Below are 25,780 nucleotides of genomic sequence, written 5' to 3' on the forward strand. Positions count from 1 at the left end.
CCATCCCACACAGAGATCCACATCCCCAGCACAGGAGGATGGGGCGAGAACAGACACCCACTCCACTCTGGAGCTGGGTGGGAGCCCTCTGGGATGTGCCGAGCTCTCCCGGAGCTGCTCCCAAGGCCACGCTGGACACAGGGCAGGGGTCTCACCAAGAAAGGCAGTGAAATAAAATAACAGTGACTATTTTATTGAACATCGGTTTAATACCATATCAAAACACCTTGACTGATGAAGGAAGCTCCCCCCAAGCTCGGAACTCTTCGGTTTGTTTTGGTTTTTTTTTGTTCCTTTCCCCCCTTTTTTTTTGTTTATTATATATAAATACAGAAAGGTTTCCCGCAGGGGCACGGCCACCGGCACGGGAGGTGTCACCAAAATGAAATCTGCGCCCGCCGCGCCGGGAAGGGGATGGGGATGGGTGGTGGGGAAAAGGGGGGGGGGGTCACTGCAATGAAATGACTCCGTTTTGGCACCTCCGGCAAAGCCATCACCACCCTCCCCCCCCACCATGGGTGAGAGGGGCACATGGAGGGTCTTTCTTCCCCCTCCCTCCCCATACCCACCTCCAAAGGGTTCGACTTGATCGTGATGGAACAGAATGGGGTGGGGGATTGGGAGGGGGGGGTGGCTGTTTTGGCAAGAGGAGCCCGGCGAGGGGGCGGCGGGGATGCTGCGGCTCTCCAGTCTCTGAGTGGTTCTAGCTGAGTTAAAGAGTGACCAGTCTGTAAACATCACCGGGGCGGGGAAGCTCAACTCAAAGGACACACCAGTCAACACCAAGCTTCGGTTCTGGTTTGGTTTTTTGTTGGTTTGGCTTTTTTTGTGTGTTTTTGTTGGTTTTTATCCTTTTTTTTTCTTCTTTTTTTGTCTTTTTTTTCTTTTTTTTTCCTTTTTTTTTTTTTTTTTCCTCATTGTAAACACTTGAAAGACGGAACCCCCCACGGTTCAGTAAGGATCTGGGGCTGGAGGGAGGAGGGGGGGGGGGAAGCAGTGGCCCCGCTCCCGGCGTGGGGCAGAATCCCCCCGTTTTCACACGCTGTCCGGAGCTGGGGTTGGAGATCTCCAAAAGGGAGATGGGAGAAAGGAGAAAATTCTCATTTAGTCAGTGCAAAAAAAACCGAGCAGAGTGTTCCCCCCCCCCCTAGGGTGAGTCCGGGTGGGAGGTCAAGGGGGAGTAAGTGGGGGGGGGGTTGCCGGTGAGAAATGCCGTGTGCTCCGTTTGGCCGGCTGTCCCCCGGCAGCGTTCCCCTTGGGTTTTTGGGGAGAAGAGCCAAACATCATGGCAGGGTTTCGGCCGAGGGCGTCCCCGGGGTCTCCCTGGCAGGCAGAGCTCTCCCGGTGACCAGCAGCTGTGGAGGGGAGAGCGGGGCGCTCCGCTTCGCTCACACTGTCTTCTCCTGGATGTTTCTTCTTCTTTCTTTTCTTTGAAATCTTTTAAATTAAAAAAAAAAAACCCAAAAAAATGACCCCAACAAAACCAAAAACAACCAACAACAACAACAAAAAACACAACCCCAAAGCAACACAACAAATAGAAATAATAATGTAAAATAAGAGTTAAAAAAAAAATAAAATAGTAAAAATTCGCCGTTGTCCCAAGTGGATTCAAGTTTCTGGGTTTTATTTTTGTCTTCTTGAGGAATTTTAAAGTCAGCCCAAAACTCCAGGTGGGGCGGGGGGGACGGGGAGAGGAGGTACAGCAGGTATAGCAAGGTGCCCTGTGAAGGCAGAGAGAGAAATGATTGCAGGTGAGGAGCGAGAGCCATGGCTGCCCCACAGCTGCCCCACGGCTGCCCCATGGCTACCCCCAGCACCCCCCGATCCCCTCCCGCACCCAGCATAGGTAAATGACCCCCAAAGAGCCCACTGCAGGCTCACCTTAAGAGAGAAGTCAGCAAGCAGCCCGGTGGGTCAATCGGAAGGATGCTCCGGGCAAGATCTGTTCACCTCAAACCATGAGTCTATACAGCTGGAGAGAGGAGAGCGTGTCACCCCCGTGTCACCCAGGCTGTCCCCTGCCACCCGCCTGCCACGGAAGGTACCTTTTGTGATAAATGCAGAGGCAGGGCAGCCTGGCTATCGTGTCCCCTTGCAGCAGCTCCTCCAGGCAGATCACGCACTCGCCGGCGTCCTTGGTCAGCACGTCATCTGCGAGGGGAGGAGGGAAGTGGTGAGACGCGGTCCCCTGGCCCGGCTGGCACGGAGGCAGTTGGGAAGGGGCAGCTGGCAAATGCTGGCTGGAGGCTTGGATGGAGGCACCAAACACCCCCCTCACCCCTGGCTTCCAAAAAAGCCCCCCACCTGCCCTGAGGAAGGGTGAGCATCGCTCTCCCATGGAGACTGGGAGATGCAGGAGCTTGCAGAGTGTGCTCAAGGCCCATATGCTTCACCAGCAGCAAGGAGGGGAGGAAGGCAAGGACCCTTCAGAGGGGCATCACTGGGGGGCCACATCACCTCGTGTACCCCCAAACTGGGGTGGCTCCCTCTGGCACGGCACATGGCAGCGAGCAACAGCAAAAGCAGTGGCGCTGAGCTGAGCCCAGCCGAGCCATGCAGGGGAGTGGAGCAGGGACCGTGAGCTGCAGCCTGGAGCACAGCCCTCTTGGCAAGCCCAGCTGAGCTGCGTGCCGGCAGCAAGCGCCTCGCCAGCCTGCCCGGATCCGTCCCGACGCCGTGTCCCCAGTGCAGCACCCCCTTACCGTTGTAGGAGAGGCGAGGTTTGCTCAGACACATGATAAAGTGCATTTCCATCTCGTCAGAAGCCACGGATTTGGAGCAAATGGGGCACTTGAAACCTGGAGGGAGAGTGGAGAGATGAGCCCTTAGTGAGGAGGGGGGAGGAGAAGACCCCATCCAGCATCCCAGGAGGCTGTAGTGGGGCACAGTAGCGGGTAGCCCCTCACCTGCTGCCTGCATGGTGGCACGCACCCCACACAGCGCCCGCCGGGCGCCCGCTCATCCTGTGCCAGCCGCCAGCAGCACCGGCGCTGGGGACAGCCACCAGACAGGGGACAGTCGCCCAAGGCAGCGCGGCACACAGTCGTCCCAGTGCCTGTGGCGCAGAGGGCACGGGGAGCGTGCCAAGGCAGCACACACGTGGCCATCAGCTGCTGCTGGGCCTTAAAGGGCGAGGAGCAGCCTGGGGCACGCAGCACCCCACAGCACCTCACGGCTGGCAAGCGCAGGGGCACATCCCCATTCGTCTGCAGGGCCACAGCAGAGGGTGGGCAGGCCAGAGGCACGAGCCGAAATTGCTGCTTCCTCCAGGTTTGTTGCAGGTGGGTGCTGGGCCCTGTGATGCCAGCCAGCAGCCCTGGGAGCACAGGGAGCCTGCAGGCAAGCATGTCAGGGCCCTGCCCTGACACCCAGACCTGCCCAGTCACCTGGACATCTGGGTGAAACCGGCCGTGATGTCATGAAATCATAGAATCCCAGAATCCCAGAGTCACAGGGGTTGGAAGGGACCTCCAGAGATCATAGAGTCCAACCCCCCTGCCAAAGCAGGGTCCCTGGGACAGGTCACACAGGGCGGCATCCAGACGGGTCTGGAATCTCTGCAGAGAAGGAGACTCCACACCCCCTGGGCAGCCTGTCCCAGGGCTCCCTCACCCTCACCAGGAAGAAGTTCTTCCCCATATTGGTGTGGAACCTCCTGTGCTCCAGCTTGAGGCCACTGCCCCTTGTCCTGTCAATCACAGACTGGTCTGGGTTGGAAGGTACCCCAAGGGTCACAGAGCTCCAACACCCTGCCACAGGCAGGGTCACCAACCTCCAGGCCTGGAGCTACACAAGGTTGCCCAGCCTTGAAAACGTCCAGCTCTGCTCTGCCCCCAGAGCATCATGCCAGTGCCACCACCTACCTCGAGTCACGCACACACCAACACCATCATCCCCAGCGTCACAGAGCGAGGCTGTCTCAAAATCCAGCTTTTTAAGCCCCAAACACCCAAAGAGCAAAACTCCAAACAATCCTGTGGATCACCTGCCCGGGACTCCCTGCCCTCCCCACCACAAGCCAATGTGCAGCCAGCTCAAGCCAACGGAGCCGAACACGCATGTGCCACCGCGGGTTTGCACCAGAATATCGAGCAATTCTACCCTGCAGAGAGGGAGAGGGGAATTTAAGGACCTGCCTTCTAAAAGCAGATCAGGTTTGACTGCAGTGCTGCTTAAGAGCTTTCTTCATATACATATGTGAAGGCTGCTGGGGAAGAAAAGCACCCTACACACATTATCCAAGGATCAATCAGGTTCTTCGTTTGCCACCACACGGACGTGGCAGGGGCACTTTTTTGGCTCCTTGGGAGGGAGAAGGTGCAGGTGGCTTTAGCAGGAGGCAGCTCAGACCTCTGCAGTGCAAACAGCCAGGATAACCGCTCAGCAGCCTCTCACTACCAGCGGAGATGGGTGCAGATTATGCCCCTGCTCCCCAGATGACAGCCTAGGACAGTGATGCCACCTTTGGAGTGGGGTTATTTCCCAGGAGGGCACGGCAAGGACAAGGGACCTGCCAAAACAAGGAGCCTGCCAGCCGAGGGGCCCCTCCTGCAGGGACACATCCCTGCCCCAGCCCGGCCGAGAGCCGCAGGCTCTGCACAGCAAGAGTGGCCCTGTTTGTCCTGAGCCCCAGCCGAAAGGGCAGCGCTGGCAGCCGGAGCCTGGCGGGCAGCAACACCCATCTGCCTGCTCCTCGCCAGCCTAATTTTACCCCTGACCGATTTATACCTTGTGGCAGCAGTGCCCATTAGCTGAAATAGCTGTGCCCTCCACACCGCCCCCCCCATCAATGTTTACCCGCCTGGCGTATTTATAGCGCGGGCTCAGATAGCCTCCCGGCTGCTTCTGCAAGCCCCAACCAGCCTCCCCTGGGAGACACCTTCCACATCTCCTGGTCCCCTGGCAGCTCGCCTGCCCCTGTCCCCAGCTGAACCCATCCTGCTTGGATGCCACAGGCACCACTTGCTATCAGGGGAACTCCGGGGACCAGCTTCCAGCAGCTTCCAGCCCCTGAAACAGGTCTCAGCTCCTTTGGGAAAAGGCGTTCGGGCTGCAAACTCCATGTCAGGATGAGGTTTGGTACCGTCCCCGGTGCACTGCACACCAAGACCTCATTTTCTCAGGCCTCCCCCCCCCCCCTCTTTTTTTCTGTGCTGCTGTGTTATTTTAAACAGCTGCCCCAGATTTGCTGGCTCCAGCAGCACCTGAAGGGATCCTCTGAGATGGAAAGTGCCCCGGACGAGACCGCTGCCGGGCCACGATTGCTGGCTGCCAGCAAAGCAGCCGGAGCTGCACGGGCTCCAGCGAGCGGCTGTCGCCGCATCTCCTCCAGGCCTGTTTGCTAGCTGGGGTGGCTTTAGCACCGTTATAAATAGCCAGCAAAGACACCCATCACGGTCCTCAGCGCTCCCCAGGCAGGTGGCTGGGGACCCTCAGCCCTGCCACAGCCCTGTGACAAGGACACAGGGACACTGCACGCACGGAGGGGCCCGGGCGCAAGCCCCCGGTGCATGTACGGCATGCTCCAGGCTGAAATGTGGGGCCAGGGGCTGAGCCCTGCATAGAACAGCACATGCTTTCCTGCTCCTGCCTTTCACAAGATGGAGGGGGAAAAAATTAATTAAAGATAATGTCATCATGGGAATTCCTGGGACTGAGCGGGAACACAGAGATGGAGAGGTCCCCGGGGTGGGAAGGTCCCCGGGGTGGGGGGAGGCAGGCTGCACCCCAGCTGTCCATACAAATACTTGGCATTGCAAGAGCTCTTCCCCCTTCAGCAGGCACTGGGAGCCACAGGGAGCCCACCCCAAAGAGGAAAGAGGGGGCAGAGAAGGGGGTCAGGCTCCCTCACCCCTTCTTTGGGTGATTTTTGGGGGAAGGCAGTGGAAGGGAAAGCCACTGCGGCCAGGGAGAGGTGAGCCCGGTGCCTTGGAGCATCCCTTGGCACCGGAGCTGCTCCCAGGGCTGCCCCCCACACAGCCACCCCCCTCCAGGCCACGGCATTTTCCACGTTCCCCCGAAATCCCCTTTAATTTCTCCTGCCTAAGCTGCCAGCCCGAGCAATGACAGCTGCTCATGGAAAATTCAGCTCCCTCCCTCCTCCTCCAGCCCTTTCCGCCCTCCTCCCACATGCCTAAAAAAATTTAAGGAAAAAAAAGAAGAAAAAGAAGTGAGAGAGGAAGGGCCCAGCTCTTCCTTCTTGCCTGGGCCTCCCACACTCATGGGAAAGGTTGGGGGATGCTCCTGGGAAAGGCCATGGACCCTTCCTCCTTCCCAAGGCGCCTGGGGCAGCTGGTGATGCTCCTGCCCGCGGCGTGTTAAACCTGAAGTTGGCACCATCTCTGCAACCAGAGACGCGCAGGAAGGCACCTGCTCTTGCCAGGAGCAAGTGAGGAAGAGGAGGGTGCTGAGGGAAGCAGGCTGGCCTGGAAAGGCAGGTTTGGATCCAGACCTGGACTCTTGTATCCTGGAGAAGACTTTGAGAAAGCCAAGGGCTTTCCAGGGCTGAGACACACATTGCTGGGTGATCTCATCTCTCCGATGGCTTGGTCTAGAAATCAGGAGCAAGCAGCGCTGGTGCTCTCCAGGGACTACTGCCCTCTGAGTATTTTTAGGAAGGTTACGTGGTTAAATTTAGAGAGCTGGGCAAAGTGGAGCTGGGAACCTCTGAAAACCTCCACCAGGTCCTATGGAAGCTGTGGTTAACCCTCATGGTGCCAGAAGCACAGCCACGCAGGGTGGTGGGCCTGTGATGGTGGTGGGAGGGTCCAGACACCTTTCCAAAACCCACCTGTAAACATCTCAAACACAGCTCCTCATGAAGCTGGGAGAAGGAATTCCCATAGCTCCTGCCTACAAGCGATGCCTTTGCTAACCTGCATGGCTCCAGAAAGCAATGGAGCACGACAGGGGGGTCACCTGCACCATGTCCTGCAAGCAGCAGCATCTGCTTCCCTCGGGGACGGGTGATACCGTGTCCTCAGGAGCTGTGACCCTACCCTAGACTGCAGGGAAAGGCACACACCACATCTGCACCACTCGCCCAAGCCCCTGCCAGCTCCATGTGCCTCCAGACGGAGCAGACACAGGTGGCACTGGGAGACGCAGCGTCACCCCAGCAGTGGGAGACCCTGGCTCCATCGCTAGCAGACGGCTGAAACGCAGGGAGCTGCAGCTTACACCGGGTCAGGATGTGGCCAGGCACAAAACCATGGGGAATATTTGGTCCAAGCACATGGCTGAAGCAGATTCTTGGTGCCTCCTCCTTGCTGAGCAAGCTCTGAGCATCCCACCTCCTCCCATGGTTTCCCCAACATTGCTGGCTGAACTGGCACCAGAGAGAAGCTGGAAGAGGGGGAGGTCATCCTCAAAAAACCACAACAGGGGCGACTGGAGAGGAGAGAAAGACTGACAGACCATGTCTGTGGGCCCAGCTGGCCAGCCTGAAGCAGAAGCTCACAGGGCTGGGTGAGGAGAAGGGACTCCAGACCTTCCTTTTCCCTTACCCTCACACAGCCCTGGGAGAGAAGAGATCACAGAGGACTCATCCTCCTCGCCAGCTGAGCAAAGGAAACCTGCAACACCCAGATACTCAGAGCCAGCATCTCCTGGAAGATCAATTCCTTACTGGCTTAAAGCAGCCTCGCTGTCCAAGAGCAACAGTGGCAGGACAGCATGGTGCTGGAGGTGGCACTTGGGGCACACTGAGCACAGTTCCAGCACACGGGCACCGCAGAGACACAAGAGCTGCAGACCTCCACGGGTGTCCCAGGAGCATTACCCACTGTGGAAGTGATGCTCCCCTGGCTGCTGAGGAATGAGGCTGGTGATGCTGCTGCCTTGCACCAGGGCCAGGGGACACCTCACAGCTGCACCAAAGACCTGTCCCAGCAAGGACCACGTTCCCTGTGCCAGCAAAGCCTTGAGTGCCCGGAGGTCATGGCAGCTGGTGAAATCAGGCCTGAACCCACCACTCCTTGCAGGAGGAAACAGCATTGGCTGCATGGGCAGACACAGGAGCCTGACACAGCCCTGCTGCCCTGGCAGGACACACAGCACCGGGTGAACACTGCAACCAGTGCTCGGCTACTGTGCAGCACAAGGGCTGACACGGGCTGGGACACGTAGGCAGGAAGGAGTAAAGCACTTGAACCGCCTCATTCACCGGCTCCAAAAAAGGGCAGCATGAGGATCCTTCCTCCCTGTTCAAGGCCGCAGGGTGGGGGGGGGAAGCTGGGTGTCCAGGGTAGAAACAAGACATCCCACCTTCCTGGGGGTGGGAGGGACATGGGGCTGGGGGAGGCCAGCAGGCCAGCCCCACACGATAAGTGATGCAGCAGGGATGGGACATCCCTGGATGGCAGCGCCTGGAGACAAACCCAACGGTGCAGGCTGCTGCCTTGGCAGAGGAATGGTCCTGCTCCACCCTCCCCACCCCACCATGTCCTTGCTCACAGAGTCGGTTCAGCTGGTTGAGCCAGGAGAACCGTTTGATGTGAAGCCGCTTCTATACCAGGCCAGGGCTTGCAAGGTCTAAGAAAAGCTTGTCCCTGGATCGCAGTGGCTCTTGGCAAAGCCCCCACGCTGCAGGTGTCTGCTCTCAGGTTGGCATCGCACCAGCCAAGGGTGGCAGGGACGTGCCACAGGCCACGAAGCTGGCCGAGGCCAGCGTCACCCTGTCGCTCAAGGCATCAGGCACTGGAGATGCCTCTGCCTGCTCCCACCTAACTCAGCTGTGAAGAGAAGATGCAGCTGCAAGGAAAAGGCACCGGTGCTCCGGAAGCCCCCATGGCCAGCAGGACGCAGGAGGGGCTGGGTGGCATCATGTCGCAGCGAGCCAGGAGGCAGAGAGGTGGGTATTTTTTTAGGCACTTGGTTGTGGCGCTGGGGGCGGCGGGGGAGGACGGGAAGAAGCAGAACAGATTGCAATACCGGGCCTGAGGAAAGCCGGAGAGTTGGGAACAAGCCAGAGACGTGAGAGGCAGCCTGGCAGGGATGTTTGCTTCAGAACATCCAAAGCCACCGAGCCTCAGCAGACAGACGGACACACCAAAGCCCCACAAGACACCTCCAGCACAGCCAACAGACGCCAAGAAGCGGAGGGTGACAGGACCTGTACATACAGTCACAAACGTCCAGAGCCACCCTCCTTGCAGGGAAGGGTGTATGGTCACAAGTGTCCAGAGCCACCCTTCCTCAGAGAAGATGTGCAAACAGTCTCTGCACCCCAAGCACCCCCCTGCCTGTCACTGTTTGAATACTGTCCCTTACAGGGGTGCCAAGTGCGATTTTGGCACACAAGTACCTACGCTACAGTTAGAGGCCATGTCCTTCCCACAGCCCTAGACCAGTCTCCCCAAACCTGGATGAGCAAAGCAACCTCCCAGGGTCACCATGCCTCCCAGCCAGTCCTAGTTGTCTGCAGAAACACCCCCCCAGCTGCTGGGAACAGACTTTGTAAGGAAGAGCGTGGAGCCCAAAGCTAATTTTAGCACCCTGGAGAAGATGTGAAGTTAAGCAGAGGGGTCCTGGGTGACAGCGTTAACACTTTCGACTCCTGTCAGGCTTGAGGTACGAGCTCATTCCAGGCTCCTGCTAGTTCACAAATCCAGCCTGGGGCCATCTCACCTCACAGAAGAGCTGCAGAGATGCCCCAAGCGCTGCCTCCCAACCTCTCAAGGGATGCTCAGGGTTTCAAACCCACCACTCAGAGAGGAGAGGGATGCTGCAGGCACACCTGGAAATTTCCAAAGGGTTTGCCTGCGTTCCTGCTTTTTTTTTCCCTCCTGGATATTCCTCATTTGGAGGAGGAAGCCCAACTGCAAACCCCACTGCAGGTAGCAATCACCTGCAATGTGCAGGGAACCAATAGGGCAACAAGGGGGTCCCACGTGCTGAAACCAAGGAGCACAGGGTACTCCTCCAGCGGCACAGTGGGACGCAGCAGCTCAGAAAGCGGAGCAGGAATGGAGTGAGTTGGACACTCCGGCTCGGCAGGGGCTGGGAAGGAGCCATGAGGCAACGTCACGCGGGGACCGGGGCGGTGAGTCACTTCTGACTAACCCATCCGCTGGGGAGGCACCCACGGAGTCCCCGCTGCCGCGCTCCAGCCGCTGCCGAGCTGCCAGAGGAACTCCCGCTTTCAGGAAAGGCTTCAAAGTGCGTAAAAGCTTGACCTGAGCCACTCCCAAACACAGCCGGATCCAACCCATGGGGAGAAGCGGCAGCTCTCTAGCTACCTTCCCTCCTGACCCTGGGGTTTCCCAAAGTGGGGAACTCCTGCCTTGATACCACTGAGGCTCTGTCACGCTTGGGCCGATCTCACCAGGAGGATGAAGGGACACTCTGCAGACACATGATGACCTGGCACAGCTGGCAGAGCGAGCAGAGCCCAGCACTGATCTCACCCACAGTTCCCAGATTCCTCCACCCCACCTCATGAACAGAGTGATGGCAGGTGTCCCACAGCACTTTATGCCCAGGCCACCCTGTGGTACGAGCCCCCAGCTCCCAAGGGACATGGGAACGATGGAAAGCTGCTTCACAGGGTAAGGAAAGGGCCAGTTTTATGGAGCAGGCAGCAATCGGAGCACAAAAGGCACACAGAGGTACCTGCACAGGCAGCAAAATGATTAAGGCCAGTCAGCGCTGACTGCTCAGGGATGGCAGCGACAGGACAAGGGGCAGCAGGTGCAAGCTGGAGCAGAGGAAGTTCCATGGGAATATCAGGAGGAACTTTGTCACTGTGAGGGTGCTGGAGCCCTGGAACAGGCTGCCCAAAGAGGTTGGGGAGTCTCCTTCTCTGGAGACATTCAAACCCACCTGGATGCGTTCCTGTGGGATTTAGTCTGGGTGACCCTGCTCTGGCAGGGGGTTGGACTGGATGATCTTCTGGGGTCCCTTCCAACTCCCAACATTCTGTGATTCTGTGACTTGACCTCCCTGCAGACGGCAATTTAAGCCATCTGGCTAGATCTGCACCCCCTGCTCTGTTCTTGCCGGCTACCGATGTACAGGCCTCGGAGGGATGGCCAGACTGGAAGGTGGATCTAATTCCCCTGCAGCGCTTCTCACAGCACACAGCTCCATCGCCTTGTAGGGAGCGCTCCAGAACCAATTACTGCAATTACCCCCGCTGCAGGAGAAGCTGCGGGTTTTCCCTCCCCAGTGACAAAAGATTCCTCTGAAAAAACACTCCCCAAAACGCCCACCACACCAAGCTGTAAAGCAATCGTCTGGGGCGCCCAGAGCCGAGCCCCCAACACCACCCTCGGGCTGCTGAGCTGCCACCCGAGCAACACGCAGCCGCGGTGAAAGGCGAGGGGAGAACGGAACCAGGTGCCAAGAGCCGAGCCCCCAACACCACCCTCGGGTTGCTGAGCTGCCACCCGAGCAACACGCAGCCGCGGTGAAAGGCGAGGGGAGAACGGGACCAGGCGCCTTTCAGGGCGGGAGCAGGCGCAGGGGCACAGAGGGCATGGAAACTCCTCGACGTCAGCGGCCCCGGCCGGGGAGGAAACCAAACGCTGGGCAGGGATGCGGGACGGTGGGGGGAGTGTCACTGGGTTTTCTTGCCTGGCTGGCTGCTGCTTTCCTTCTCTTGCGTTGCAGGCAGCTGGCCTCTAAAAATACCCGCTGTTGTCACGCCGGCCTGCCTGCGAGGGCCAGGAAACAGCTCTGAGCAGCTTTCAGCTCCATTCTTCATCCGTGCCATCGTGCCTCCTGCAATAGGGCCCGTCCCAGCCCTATTTCTGGGCCAGGGGGGTGACAGTCCTTCAGGAACCACAGCCATAACCTGACAGAGCCCCGAGGGCGTTTGCAGGGGACATACGGCCCCAGAAAATTTCCGCTCGTGCTGCTAAAGCTAGCAAAAAGAGTAGATATTTCCACCTCACCTCACTGCTCCTCTACATCTACAGATGCAAGAGCATCACGCTGCTGACAGGAGGCCCTCAGCTGCACGAGTGCCGGGCAGCAGGAATTTCCCAAGCTAATTCAGCCCGCAGCCTCCTGAGCAGCACGACGCCCCAGCCGTCCCCAGGGCTGACCTGCTGCCAATGCCAGCCAGCAAGGCTCAGCTCCCCGGGGGAAGGAGGGGAGAGAAGAGTCAGCTCCACCTCAGAGGGGAACCGCAGCGTCTCCTATGCAAGGTACCATCCACGCCTCGGACCAAACACCTCCAGCCACCTATAGACCTGCCGTCGGAGCCAGGGGAAGGATGACTTCAATGCCAAGTGATGCATCTGCTCAGGCTCAGCCAGCTGCATGTTGCACCATCCTGACAGCATGCAGGCATGGGGACGTATCAATGGAGCAACACACGAGGAGGACCTGCCTGCCAGCTCCCCAGCTCTCCCCACCACCCTCCTCCAAGCCCAGGCTGTGTAGAACCCGCAGCAGGCTGGAAGGCTAAACCCCATGGAGAGCAAAGCAGCCCCCGGCCCCCCGCTGCAGGCACTCCCCAGCCCTGCCTGAAGCCTGGCAGGGCAGGAAACCTGCCGGTAGCCAGGCTCTGCCCGCGGAAGCGGCACAAGAAGAGGCCCAGGCCAGCATGGCTTCCTGCAGCTGCACCTCCCCACTGCTTGCCACCAGAAAGCACAGAGCACACGCATTCAGCCAAGCCGTACCCACATGGGACAGCGGGAGCATCCCAGGAGGGGACACCTAACCCCCCTCTGTGGTTTGCCTATATTCAAAGCTGGTGCAGATGAGATCTCTAAGGCCCAATTTTAACCACCGTGCTACCTGAAATAACAGAAGAAGGGTCCGACCCTACCAGCTTGTCATACCCCGATGCCCAAAGCACTCCACATCACGTCCCACCACGTCACAGCACCTCCCCACCCTCTCGCACACGGCGGGCGTGCAGCAGGCATGTTTAACCCAGTCACTTGCATAAATCACTCCTACAGCCTGGTGATTTCAATTTTTAAAGGAGCCAGGGGAAAGCCAGGTCACATCTACTCCAACCAGAGTATTCTACACACCTGGGGTTGCGGCGTGCCAGCGGCAGAGGCAACGAGACTCGGCTCATGGTTGCCCATCAGCAACTAGGGTGCCACAGCACCAGTCCCTGATGAGGGGATTCATTCAGAGAGCTCTTTGCTGCCTGATTTGTCACAGAGGAGATTACATCGGGGGGGGGGGGGGAAACAAAAAAAAGCTGCTTTTTTTCCTTTTCCCCTCCTCCAAAGTGGGTTTTTCTCCTTCCCTGCGTTCCTCGTGAAATTAATTTCCAGCATTTAACAGCATTTTCCCATGACTCCCCGCGATCCCCTTGGCCGGGCGCCAGCCCTGGTACCGCTCCTCCACCAAAGATGTCTGCATCCGATTGATCCTCCAGCCAGGGAACAAGAGAGGTAGGGAAGAGAGGAGCCCTAATAGCACATTAATAAATAAGAGAAGCCTTTATGGTTATTCCAGTCACCAGAACAAATATCTCAGCAAAACAAACCAGCATGGGATAAACTTACGTCACAGGCTGGGATAGCAAATCCTGGCTGGGAAGTGGGTCAGCCCTGGGAGCATGAGAGCATCGTGCTCAGCATCTCCGGAGCGTACGTGTGCGGAGGGGGGAGAGGTCGCCCGGCTCCCCTGCGCAGATTTATGTCCAGGTTTAGAGAGGAGAGAGCCCAGCCAAGCCAATTAACACACACAACAATTAGTGCCTCGCTCCCGGACAATGAGGCCGAGAGATTTCAAAGGGCACCAGAGCAGGGGAAGCCTGTGCTGGGTCTCGCTGCTGCTGCTGCTGGCTTCTCACACACAACGCCAACGGTGACACACTTAAACTCCATCTGCAGGCTGCAGGGCTGGGATACACTAACGCTGCCTTCCAGCCTCCCATCTTCCGGCAATTCAGTTCTTCCCTCTTCCAAGGTAGATGCTGCCACTCCTTCCCCCATCCCTTGGTTGTGTGCTGTCCTGCAGCTGGCTTGGAGAAGGCAGAAGTAGAAGAGTAACCCCTCCAGACCCAGAGAGCCCAGCAGCTGAATATCACCAGCCTGGGGAGTCATCAGGATCGCTTCCCAAAGAAGCCGTGGGGTTGTTAATGCTGCGGGTGCCCGACCCAGCTGCCAAGCAGTCACCAGCATCAAGCCCACAGAAAGATGGTTTGAAGACAAGCCTCCTTTGGAAATTTCCACTGGCAGAAACAGATCCACAATGGCCAGTTCCTGCAGCCCTCAGGGTGTCCTATCCTGGCCTAGCTCCTCTCCAGGGGGGAAGAGAAGCATGCGAGCTGGTTGTGTGCAGGAAAGTCAGGGCTCCCTCCAGCAGCTTGCTGACCAGCCAGCTACAACCAAGCCTTCTGGTTTCAACATAGAGACTGTGATGGCAGGACAAGCTCAGGATGGAGGATCACCAAGTGCTGGTGAGAGAGGGGTCAGGACTCAAAATGGTCGGAGCACAGCGAGGATCCACCGCAGTCATCTCTCTTCCCAGCTGGGCAGAGGCCAGGGCTGCCCAATACAGGTGTTCACACACACCTTTAGCTCCCTACGGCACTGCCCTTGCTCCAGAGCTACACCAAACAGCACTTCCAGCTTGTTTTGCTCTCTAACTGCCTGAAGAAGGACCCAGCCCAGCAACCTGGCTGTGTTGGAGCCCCGTCTGTCTCCCCTAGGCTGGGCACTCCTGATCCAGGAAAAAAGCTGCTGAGAATGAAGCAGCCTCCTTGGCAAAGGAGCCTTCCCAACCTTGCTGCAGCCCGCACCCAGGCCAAACATGCCAGTGCATGGAGAGCCTGTGACATTCCCAGTGGCTCCACAAAAAGGGTGAGCTAGGCATTTCCTTGGGCTAGCCAGCAGACAGGGAGATACGGATTTATCAGAGCTTCAAACATTCGAGGGCTTTGGATGATGAGGGGGATTTCCAGATAAACTTTAAGCTACTTACAGCCTCTGCAAACTCCCTGAGATCCTCTGATGGAGTCGAGTAACATCAGAGAACCACAAAAAGCTGGAGACCTGTGGCGTTAAACCACGTCTCCTTCTTCCCCCTCCTTCCCACCAGCCTTGGCTTTGCTGAGAAGACCTGATGGTCCCGAAGCTGCAGGGACAGGGGTCAAGCCCTACGAGCAAACTCCAAAGCTTCACAAGATATTGTGTCACTTTCCTCCAGCACAGCCCAGGAAGTGGATCTCAGAAAGGCGAGCAGACAGAGCAATCTCAGGTAGTGCTGGAGCAGTTACATCACCATGGATAGGGAGGATGCCTGGGAAAATCCCCAGGATCTGCTTAGCCAGGGAGATGCTTCCCCTCAGAAGGAGGGACAAGCTCCACCACAAAGGTGCCCACCCCAGTTTTAGGCTTTGCAGCAATACTGCCCTGGAAGGGATAGAGGCCATCAGCATGTAAATGCTCCTGCTGTCCCTGCACCCCAGGGCGATTTGGCAGTGGGCTCTTCTTGCTGACCACTGTAACACTCAGCACCCTACAGCAATGCTGCAGCATGTGCTGGCCCCAGAGACCACACTGCAGCCTCCCCATGCACAGGCTTCCCAGCACGGCCCTCTCCTCTCCCCCTACCCAGGCACACATGGCTGTTCCACAAGCCTTTGGTTGCAGAGAGGGGAAGGAGCGACACCAGGCAGGGAAAAGACCTCGGCCTGCCCCAGCTCACTCCTCGAGATCCCTGCTGACGGGCCAGACGAGCCACGAAGCAGCCAGAGAGGCAGAGAAGATGGGCACAGCAGATAGAGAGAGCAGTGAGGCGCCAAGCCTATCTGTGCGCTCCCGTTATCGCAGCCACGCTGCTGCAACGACAGCGCCTTATCACTGGCGTTAAGCTGGGGCTCCTCGCTGTCCCACCAAGGTCTCCGCAGAGCCCAAGGTGCACTGTGAGGCTCTCAGCTCTCCTCCCAAACCCAAGTACTCCCAGAGGAGCGAGCCCACAGACACAGCCTCTCCTACAAGCTGGGAACGGCACCATCCATGTCTCCAGAAAAGGGGCAGGCAGAGCAAGGACCCGCTCTCCAGACCTGTTAGCCACAGAGTTTGGGGGTGGTGGGAAGACTCCTCTCCTTGAGGCAGTCCAGTAGATCCCCAAGACCTCCAGTCACCCTGCCGAGCGGGTTTGGCGCATCCCCTCATCCCCTCCTCAAGCCACCCTTCAAAGGGAGCAGTGACAGTCACGCGCAGCAATGTCAAAGCTCCTCTCCATTTACCGGAGCGGTGCTGCTTCAGCACTTTGCAGCGGCTAATGGAGCGCGCAGCTCAGCGCTGCGAGAGGAGCGGGTCGATGGGGAGGCAGAGGAAGGCTGGCAGAAGCGAGTCGCTCCCGACTGCCCCGCTGTAGGTTAACCAGCTGCGATGGGAGGTGAGCGGGGAACCTTCACAAGCCTTGTGGTGGCTGGCTTCCCCTTCCCCTCGGTCTCCAAAACCTCCATTAACCTCCCGCGCTAAGAGGAAGAACGGAAAAGTTTAACGAGCTCTGACAAGTTTTCACGGTGGTTTTTAAGCACCCTCTGCTCCCTGTTGCTGTTAATTAGCGACGAGGAAGAACCACCGCCAGGAGAGTCTTCGGCACGGGCCCAACGGCTCCCGCCGCCGCTCGCGCACGCTTCGGCTCAGCTCAAACGGTCCCGAGGGCCGCAAAAGAGGCGCCAGAGAAACCCAGTTCTTGCAGCACTTCCCGCAGCTCCCACTGCAAAGGGCACCAGGCTTCCGAGCGGCCAGGGCCGGGCTGAGGAAGTTTACTCCATTTTGGAGCCAGGTTTATTATTACAAATGGGGTTTTTGCTCTCCAGGTTGCAGTTTAAGAACTACCCTTTAATGTATCATAGAATCATAGAATGGTCTGGGTTGGAAGGGACCCCAAGGATCATAGAGCTCCAACCCCCCTGCCACAGGCAGGGACACCAACCTCTAGGCCTGGAGCTACACAAGGCTGCCCAGGGCCCCAGCCAACCTGGCCTTGAACACCCCCAGGGACGGGGAATCCACTACCTCTCTGGGCAGCCTGTTCCAGCCCCTCACCACTCTTTCTGTAAAAAACTTCCCCCTAATATCTAATCTAAACCTTCCCTCCTTTAGCTTTAGTCCATTCCCCCTTGTCCTGCCATTATCTGCTCTTTTAAAAAGTCGAATCCCCTCCTGCCTATAAGCTCCCTTCAGGTACTGGAAGGCTGCAATGAGGTCCCCCCGCAGCCTTCTCTTCTCCAGGCTGAACAAGCCCAGCTCCCTCAGCCTCTCTTTGTAGGGCAGATGCTCCAGCCCTCTGATCACCTTTGTGGCCTCCTCTGATGTAATTGATCTTCTCTGACCGAGCACCTCCACGTGCAGATGAGCTGCATGGTGCTCCTCTCCCGAAACCCTTCCTCGCCCCAGCACCAGCCTCAGCAGAAGGCCCCGTGGCACTCATCCGCGCAGAGGCTTTGCTGAATACCTGGAAGGATGCTGTGCCTTAGGGGTGGGGGTTTGGGGGTGTTGTTTCCATGTTTAAAAATGGCACAGCCTGTGCAAGGTCACGGAGCAAGAAAGTTTGAGAAGCGCTCGGTTTGAAACTCCGGCACCACATCCCAGCCAGCCCTCTCCATCTGCCAGGGGGGACTGAGAGCACCCGGCGTATCTGGATCAATAGAACTGGGCCTGGGGCGTTCTGCTGCTGAGGATGCAAGGCACAGCTCCAGCCTGAGAAGAGCAGCCCCTGAAGATGGGGTAAAGGGGAAAAACTCCCAAGATGGACGTAGCAAAACGGGTCCCGTGAGGCTCGTTTTGCACTTTGTTCTCATCCAGTGGTCCAGTTTCAAGCCTTCCTGAAAATGAGGCATTGTCCCAAGGCGTGTTATGAAATTCCCAAGCCACGTCATGCACTCACAGCATTTGCAAGGGGACTGAGTGGGAGAGAAATCCCAGACTATTCCAGGAAACTCAGGGAGACATCCCTGAAATGACTTCCCCTCTAGCCAGGAGGGGAAGGGAGGACCTCCCACCTCGCTCCCTGTACCCAGCCAAAACTAGGTCAGTGACACAGCCCTGCTCACTGCCAGAGCTCCTCTCCAGACACCAGGACACACGGAAGGGTCCAGCCAGGAGGATGAGGATGGAGGCAACCTTGTCCCCTCCCTTAGCCCGACATGTTTCCTTCAAGGGCGCCCAGCCGGCCCCCCGGTCCCCATTAAAGAGGCAGGCAGTTCCTCCTCCGCTTCCTCCCCAGCATCGCAACAGTGCCAGCTGGCTTGAATGAGAAAACCCGCTTTGGCCTCTCCCTGGCCCTTTATCAGCTGAAACAAAGGGGAAAAAAAAATCCCACACCTTGCTTTCAAAGGCTTCCTCTTGCCCCTTTCCCGGATTCTAAGGCATGAGAACTGCTATACCTGACTGCCATCCCCCCAGACACCTTGAGAAGAGACACGAGGAGCTCAGCCTGGGCTTCCGAACCAAGGGCTCAAGCTACAGCACCCTCAGGCCACTTTCACCCACGTTGAGGGGTGGGGGTGGGGGTATGGGGGAGAGTCACATCCACTACTTTGCATCCCAGAGCCAAACCATCTCCCTTCTAGAAAGCCTCCTCCCTCCGCAGCCCCTTGACCTTGACACAGACACGGGCCCTGGTGCTCACTCACCCACCCGCCCGCGTCAGAGAGGGGAGGGGATGGGATGGGGGCCCTTCCTTCAGCCATGGTGCAAGGGGGCTCGACTGGCTGGCCAACAAGAGGGCAGCTCCCTACCCCCCTTCCCAGCCACCCCTTGCTAGGTGAACTGTGCCCAGCGCATCCCCCCGGGAGCCGGGTACCCAGGGAGGGAGGGGAAACCGAGGGAAAGGCTCCAGGGAGCCAGTACTCACCGCTGTGCGAGCTGAACCACCGCGGTGCGATGTGGAGGGGCAGCGCATCGGCCAGCGAGGCCCTGGCGCCCAGGTACAGCATCCCGTCTCTATGGTGACCGCCTCCCGTCTCCTGGTAACCGTTGCCATGGGCGTACGTGGAGTCGGAGCCCGGACCGCCGCCGCCGCCGCCGCCGCCCGGGGCCCGCTCGGCCTCTCCCGCCGCTCTCGCCGCCGCCGCGTACAGCCCGAAGGGGACGGCGCCGGCCGCCGCGGGGTCCATGCCCATACCGGCCACTGAGCTGACGGAGCGGCTGCGCAGCCCCATGGCGCCGCCGCCGCCGCCCGCCCGGTAATGGCCGAAGGGGGGCGGCCCCCCCCCTCCTCCCGGCGGCGGCACGGCGCTGTCATCCGTCGACACCCCCGGGAAGGGGCCCCGCGAACGGGCCGCCGTGCTCTGCTTGCCCCCCATATAGGCTCCGCCGGGCCGGAGGGAGCCGAGCGACAGCCCCCCGCCGGGGAACGGGGCCGCGCCGCCCCCGCTGGGAGGCGAGAGGGGGGCGGAAGGAAGCGGGGGGGGGGGGGGGGAGCGCGGGGAGCTACGGGCGAAAACCCATCCCCGCCCCAGGCATCCTCCCCCCGCCGGGCCCGCAGGGGCGAGGGAGCCCCGAGTCCGCCGCCGCCGCCGCCGTCACCCCGAGGGCTCCGGGGCCGCGGAGGAGGAGGAGGAGGAGGAGGGGAGGGGGGAGGAAGGAAGTGGGGGGGTGGGGGGACCCGGGACGGCGGGGAAGGGGGGAGGAGGGGTGGATGCCGGCCGGGTCGCTCCGCCCGCCTCACTCCTGCCCGGGGCGCGGCCGGCAGCCGGGCGACGATCAGCTGCGGCCCATGAGGAGGCGGCAGGGGGGCGGCGGGGGGCGGCGAGCCCCGCTCCGCTGCGCTGCGCCGGGCACGGCCTCGCTGCCGGCCGCCGCCAGCCGCCTGGGTGCTCGGCGCCGCGCCGGAGACAATAGAGGCCGGCAGCACGCATGCTCCCGCCCCCGGCCCCCCCCGGCCCGCCGCCCTTAACCCCTGCGCTGCTGCCGGCCGCCGCGGCGGCTGCTGGGGCCTGCGCTCACCGCCGCGGTTCGCGGGGCCCTGAGGCGCCGTTACCAGGGCCAGAGTGTGCTGCCCGCGCCGGGCAGCGCCCGCCGGCCCGGGCAGCGGCGCTTCAAGGCCCCGCGGGCCTCGACACCCACCGCCCCATCCCGTTTCCCTGCGGCGGGGCTGTTACCGCCCGTAGGCCGCCACCGTGAGGGCTGAGGAAGGGGGGACTGCCCTGCCCGGCGCCAGTGAGGCCCCACAGACTCCTGTGCTTCGGCCTCGGTTCACTGGGGGTGCGCTGGGGAAAAGGGGGGCCGGGGGGGCTCTGTGTGTGGCGGGGACTACATTTCCCAGGCGGCCCCGCGCCGTGCCCCGGCCTTGGGCCTGCGCGCTGCCGCCGGCTCCTCCCCCGCCCCGCCGGCGTCGGGGGTTGCTGGGGCGGCCCAAGATGGCGGCGCGCTGGAGCAGCGAGAATGTGGTGGTGGAGTTCCGCGACGCCCAGGTCGGGGAGGGGAGGAGGAGGAAGAGGAAGGGGTATAGGGGGGGTTGCCGGGGCTGTGCCGCCCGGACCGGCCATCGGGAGGGGGAAGGAGGAGGAAGCGGCCGTTCCCGTGAGGAGCGGTGCGTGTAGGGCCCGGCCTGGGCGGGCTCAGCGGCCCCGCCGGGCCTGTCGCTGGCTGCGGCCGGGGCTCGGGCTGGGCCGCTCTCGGAGTCGTGTGTGCCTAGGTAGTATCTTAACTCGCCTGGCACTTCCCCTCTAATCGGAATTAACGCATGGGGGGCGGGTTCCAGCTATGTCGTTAGGCCTAGGAGAGGATACCCCACTTCCCACATGTCTTTCCTCTGAGGCCGTGGCACCTGTGTTCTCAGCTGCCATATAAGCTGCTCAATTAGCAGGGAGAGCAGGTTAGGGGTTTACCTGTAGCCAGAGGGTCTCTGAAGTCGCTGGTTGTGGAAGAGCTTCTCTCAGAGCTTGCTCAGAAGGTGTCCTGGGAAGTGTGGGGTTTTCTTCAGAGGTATTGGCAGCTGCATCGCAAAGCTGGCTCTGGTGCCTGGGCTGTGAGCTGCGGCAGCAGAAAACCCAGAAAAATTAATAAATTGGTTGTGGAAGCTGTTTAATTTTCTGCTTTGTCCTCCTGTGCTGGAGTGGTGTCAGCTCTGGTAAAAACAGCTGGGCCGAAGCGCTGTGGTGAACGGAGCTAAACCCAGCGTGAGGCTGGGCTCGAGCCGTGTTCCCCAGGGCTCTGTCCTGTGCTGGGCCCGCTCAGTGTTCTTATCTGTGACTGGGATGAAGGGATCGAATGTTCCCTCAGGAAGTTTGTGGGGACGCTGAGCTGGGAGGAAGCTTCGATCTGCCAGAGGGTGGGGAGGATCTTCAGAGGGACCTGGGCAGCTGGATCCATGGGCTGAGACCCGTGGGGTGAGGTTCAGCAAGGCCAAGGGCAGAGCCCTGTGCTTGGGACGTAACAACCCCGGGCAGTGGGACAGGCTGGGAGCAGAGCGACTGGAGAGCTGCTGGTGGAGAAGGTCCTGGGGGTGCTGGGTGACTGTGACTGAGTGTGAGCTGGCAGCGTGCCTGGGTGGCCAAGAAGGCCAAGGGCATCATGGCTTGTGTCAGACCCAACGTGGCCAGCAGGTCTGGGGCTGGATTATGTCCCTGTGCTCAGCACCTTGAGTGCTGGGTTCAGGTTTGGGTCCCTCACTACAAGAAGGACATTGCAGCCCTGGACCATCTCAAAGGTCATTTCCAACCTAGGGATTCTAGAGCTGTTCTGACCTTGCTCTCTTGTCTGGAACCAGAGAGCTGCAGTGGCTGGGGCTGCTGTGTCACCGCTTTAAATTAAACTCATACTTGTACTTTAGGGTTTTTTTTACTGAGTCTTTTGCAGGTGGGAAACTTGAGCAATTGAAAAACCTTGGCCACCCTGTATCAAGCTCAAGCTCTGCCTGTAAGCCATGCTGTCTCCAAAAGCCTTACCCCAAAGCCAACTGAAACAGAAGGGAGTCACAAGAGTGGGCAGCTGTTTAGGTTTATAGCCCATACATGCCTGCAAGTGCTGCAGCTGACTTCATTCACCATGCTTGAGTGTGTTGTGTGAAAGCTACAGTACCCAACCTGCAGCTCTTCAGGAAGTCTCTGTGTAGTTTGGGGCCAGCGTTACCTACAGGCATCATCTGAGCTGACAGAGGCAACGCTCTCTGTGCTCTTCTGGTTTAGATGTGGCCCGTGGGCTCTTGTCATGTTCAATGGTGAGGTGGTTCTGTTTGTAGCAACTCTGTGTGCAGACAGGAAGGACCCAGCTGCACAGGGAACTGGTCTTGATAAGAGTTTGCAGCTTGTGGAGACCAGCATGGCCTTGGCAAATTGGTTTGGCCTGTTGCCTTTCATGTGGAGAGAATGAAGTTGGACTCGAAACGAGTCCAAGTTCAGGCATGAAAAGGTGTTTTTCTCAGCTTGCCTAGCAGAAATCCAGTGAAATGCCAACGTAGACATTTGAAGTGTGAGAAGATGCTGCCTGGGCTGTGGGCTCTGAGCAGCTTTCCAAATGTCCAGTGCTCCTGCCATGCCCATTCATAACTCATAAACAGCAGTTCTGGCTACCCTGATTGTTGGCTTGGGACAAAAGCTGCTTTCAGGTGGGTTGGTTTGCTTTCAGCTCCCCCCTTCTGGAAGGTTGTGCTGTGAAGCCTGACATTGCAGTATGCCAGGCACGTTAGGGGGGAGCTGCTTGGTTTGTTCCTGACGCCTCAGTAAGGCTGCAGTATTGCAGGGAGCCACTTACTGCCTAAAAAGGGCTTTGTGACCCACCAGGGCAGCAGCCTGACATGAGGCTCTTTACATTGGTCTGAGTATGTTTTATTACATTCAGTGTCTGGAAAATACAGTTTATCAATGCTCATTAGTAAAACCAGTTTGTAAGGACTTGTGAGATCCTGCTGCCAACATGGGGGGGAAAATAAACTCATACACTAAATTATCAATCATTTCAAATTGATGGGGGGGGGGGATGTTTTCTGTCTTGATGCAAAATGGCCCCAGCTCTATGAAATGTGTCATCTGACTTGCTCTTCATCACATAAGAAAGTTCTGGGTCCAGTCATTGCCTTACAGTTCCTCATTTTAACTCCTCACACAAGTGAAATACTTGTCATTTGGGAAAATTCCCTTCTCCTCCTTGCTTTTAGTAACCCACTTTGTTGTTTTGTGAGGTGCTGTGGAAGCTGGGACGCTGTGTAGAGATTTTAAAACTGGCTTCTTATTTACAGCATTAGTTTCAGGATTAGAAAAACCTTGCCAGAAGTCTGGATTTGTTACCTAGAAAGAAGAAGCCAGGGAAGTTGTTTCTGGAGCAGCAAAAGAAAGGAAACTCGCTACTTGAGTGGTTGCTGCAGACTCCTGTGGCTCTTTCCCACATGAAGTCTTGGCCTCGAGCAAAGGACGAGCCCATGATGCTGCTTTACCCTTAATCAGGGGATGGGGCCTTGGTTGGAAATAGGAAAATAAGGTTTTGTGATGTTTATTCCCTTGTCAAGTGTGATTGAAATGGAGTGGGGTTGCCGTGCTGCCTGTCTGGTTCTCGGTGATGCTTACAAGCAGTAGCTGGCAGACATCCTGAAGTCCTGTTCATCCATGCTGAGAGTACTTAGCAGAACCCCAAACATGTCCTGAGCCTTCAGAGAGGTCACTTTGAAGATGGCAGCAGTTAGTGTGGAAGAATATGGGGCATACTCTGATTTTGTACTGTGAACATGAAGAGCTGCATTGAAGTCATATCTATGTTTATGGGCCCAACTGTTCGGCTTTCCAAGTAAAATTCTCCTTTATTCTCTTGACAATTAAACCAGATGATTGGCTGATTCCATTCTGAACTGAAAGAGGGGAAGACATTGTTCAAACAGTCTTTTTTACCTTCTTACAGCATTTAAGTCATCCCTTAGCCTTCTTTGTAAGCAATGCCAAAGTAAATTCTGATGCCTCTTTGCCATCTCTCATGTTCTGGAGGCTGGCCATACACAAATGGTTGCACTCCTATCTCCCAGGACATACATAATTAAATCCATCCCTGCAGTGGGAGAGACAGACAGACACTGAGAAAGCTCCTGCGCAGGAGCAGGGGCTGATTAATACGGATTATTAGAGATGGCTGATTGAAAAGCTGCAGCTGTGATTGCCATAGCATGGAGAAGGGAGCAAGGGCTCAGTTCTCATCATGGTGTCTGCCAGGTCTCCAGTTTGCCTGAACAAAGATAGTTCCTGTGTGCTGTCCTGCACCCCAAAATCCACTGCTATGCCCTGTTGCCCATCTGTGGTTCTTTAAGGGGATGTTACTTCTGCCATTCCTGGCAGATACCAGCCTTGGTTCTTCCTGCAGCAGTTTATACCTTGAAGATGAGCTGGCAGGTTTTACTGAATTCCTCCCCAAAGCTGAGCCGATGGTGTAACTCAGTTTCATTCTCTGTTTCCTTTTAACAGGCGACTGCCATGTCGGTGGATTGTCTGGGACAGCGGGCGGTACTCTCGGGGTGAGTGTGACAGTCATTTCCACAGCCAAATCAGCAGCCTTCAGGCTGACCTCGGTTGAAGGGTGTGGCTGAATCCTGTTCAAGGGATTCTGGGTCACGTTTCCAGTGGGATGCTGACTGGAAAGCCAGCAGCAGCACAGTAAAACCCCGGCTTTCCTGATGCATGCTCTCTCTGGTGCACTTGGGAGAGGTGGAGCATTATGAAGTTACTGTTTGCATTCTGCTTAAAGCACAGATTAAATCAGACAAAATTTGCCCCAAATTTTGTTGTGGTGTGTTGGGGCAGAGGATCCAGGCTCTCTGACCTGCTCCTAAAGCTAAAGGAGGGAAGGTTTAGATCAGATATTGGGGGAAGTTCTTTCCAGAGAGAGTGGTGAGGGTCTGGAAGGGGCTGCCCAGAGAGGGGGTGGATGTCTTGTCCGTGGAGGTGTTCAAGGCCAGGTTGGATGGGGCCCTGGGCCAACTTGTGTAGCTCCAGGCCCTGCCTGTGGCAGGGGTGTTGGAGCTCTCTGATCCTTGGGGTCCCGTCCAACCCAGAACATTCTATGATTCTCTGATTCCTGTGCTGGTTCAACATGGGCTGTTACTCAATGAGAGGTGTAGGTGCCATGGACTCCAAGCTGCCAGAGCCCCCATGAGGGGTTGGCATGATGTAGCCACCTGCAAGGCACGTCTCCAGGCAGCTCAGCAGTTGCCTGCCCAGCTGCTGCCTTTCAGCACTAACAGCTATTCCTGCCCCACTGCCGGTGACACAACTGCTGCACTAATTAGGGTGTTCTCTTCAAATTCAGCTGACCTTTGGTCAGTCTTAGAGGAACCAGGGCCTTTAAAACTTGGAGGTCTGCTAGTTTCCTTGTAAACCCTTAGTCCAGCAGCCGGGTTGTGTCTAATTTGATGTCTCTTCCTCCTTTTCACCTGCCCAGCATTACAGCTTGCTTATTTGAAATGACAGCAAGCTGGGCACAGCCTGCCTGCAGTTCAACATCAGGTCCATGGCCCTCTGCTTCTCAGGCTTCTCCTGCATGCTCAGCAGCCCTGTGGGATTTGCCTCGGTTATTTCAAAGCTGCATGAGTGCCTCGGAAGGTTCAGGATCTTCCCTCTTCAGAGCAGAGAGCCCTGAGGACTTTGGTCTGGAAAGGCAGCAAAGAGATTGTTTGTGTTCCTTCTCTTGGGGAAAATTGGCAGTGCTCAGAGCAGCTGCATGCTCGCTCAGCAGCTGACATATGTTGGTGTGGTTAATTATATATGGCTTGATATGATTTGGTGCTGGCCTTCCATTAGAGTTCAGCTGGCTCGCAGTGGTTTCTGGGTGGTTTATCTTGCTTGTGAGATGAATCACGCTGGGGAAGGAATGATACCTTGCCTGGCTTTGCAGGGAGGTTGGCCACATCCAGCAGGATGTATGAG

At 57.9% G+C, this 25,780-nt stretch overlaps 2 protein-coding genes across 4 annotated transcripts in view; one reads left to right on the forward strand and one right to left on the reverse strand.

The window, feature by feature from the left end:
* Positions 1–30: 30 nt before the first annotated feature.
* Positions 31–19,726, reverse strand: ZNRF1 (zinc and ring finger 1). Its single transcript, XM_084270236.1, has 5 exons — positions 18,790–19,726; positions 2,706–2,801; positions 2,049–2,154; positions 1,885–1,975; positions 31–1,724 (listed from the first exon to the last, which is right to left on the reverse strand). The coding sequence occupies exons 1-4, from the start codon at positions 19,238–19,240 to the stop codon at positions 1,918–1,920; spliced, it is 711 nt and encodes a 236-aa protein (XP_084126362.1). The 5' UTR covers positions 19,241–19,726; the 3' UTR covers positions 31–1,724; positions 1,885–1,917.
* Positions 19,727–20,296: 570 nt separating this feature from the next.
* WDR59 (WD repeat domain 59) overlaps positions 20,297–25,780 on the forward strand; it is a gene marked incomplete at both ends in the record, with an annotated part of 48,172 nt that continues 42,688 nt past the window's right edge. For all 3 annotated transcript variants that reach the window (XM_084269927.1, XM_084269925.1, XM_084269926.1), the window contains 2 exons: positions 20,297–20,350; positions 24,323–24,372. In XM_084269927.1, the coding sequence (XP_084126053.1) occupies positions 20,297–20,350; positions 24,323–24,372 (104 nt within the window). The remainder of the gene's footprint in view (positions 20,351–24,322; positions 24,373–25,780) is intronic.

This window comes from Gallinula chloropus (assembly GCF_964237585.1).
Source record: "Gallinula chloropus genome assembly, chromosome: 13".
In the NCBI taxonomy this organism is placed as follows: domain Eukaryota; kingdom Metazoa; phylum Chordata; class Aves; order Gruiformes; family Rallidae; genus Gallinula; species Gallinula chloropus.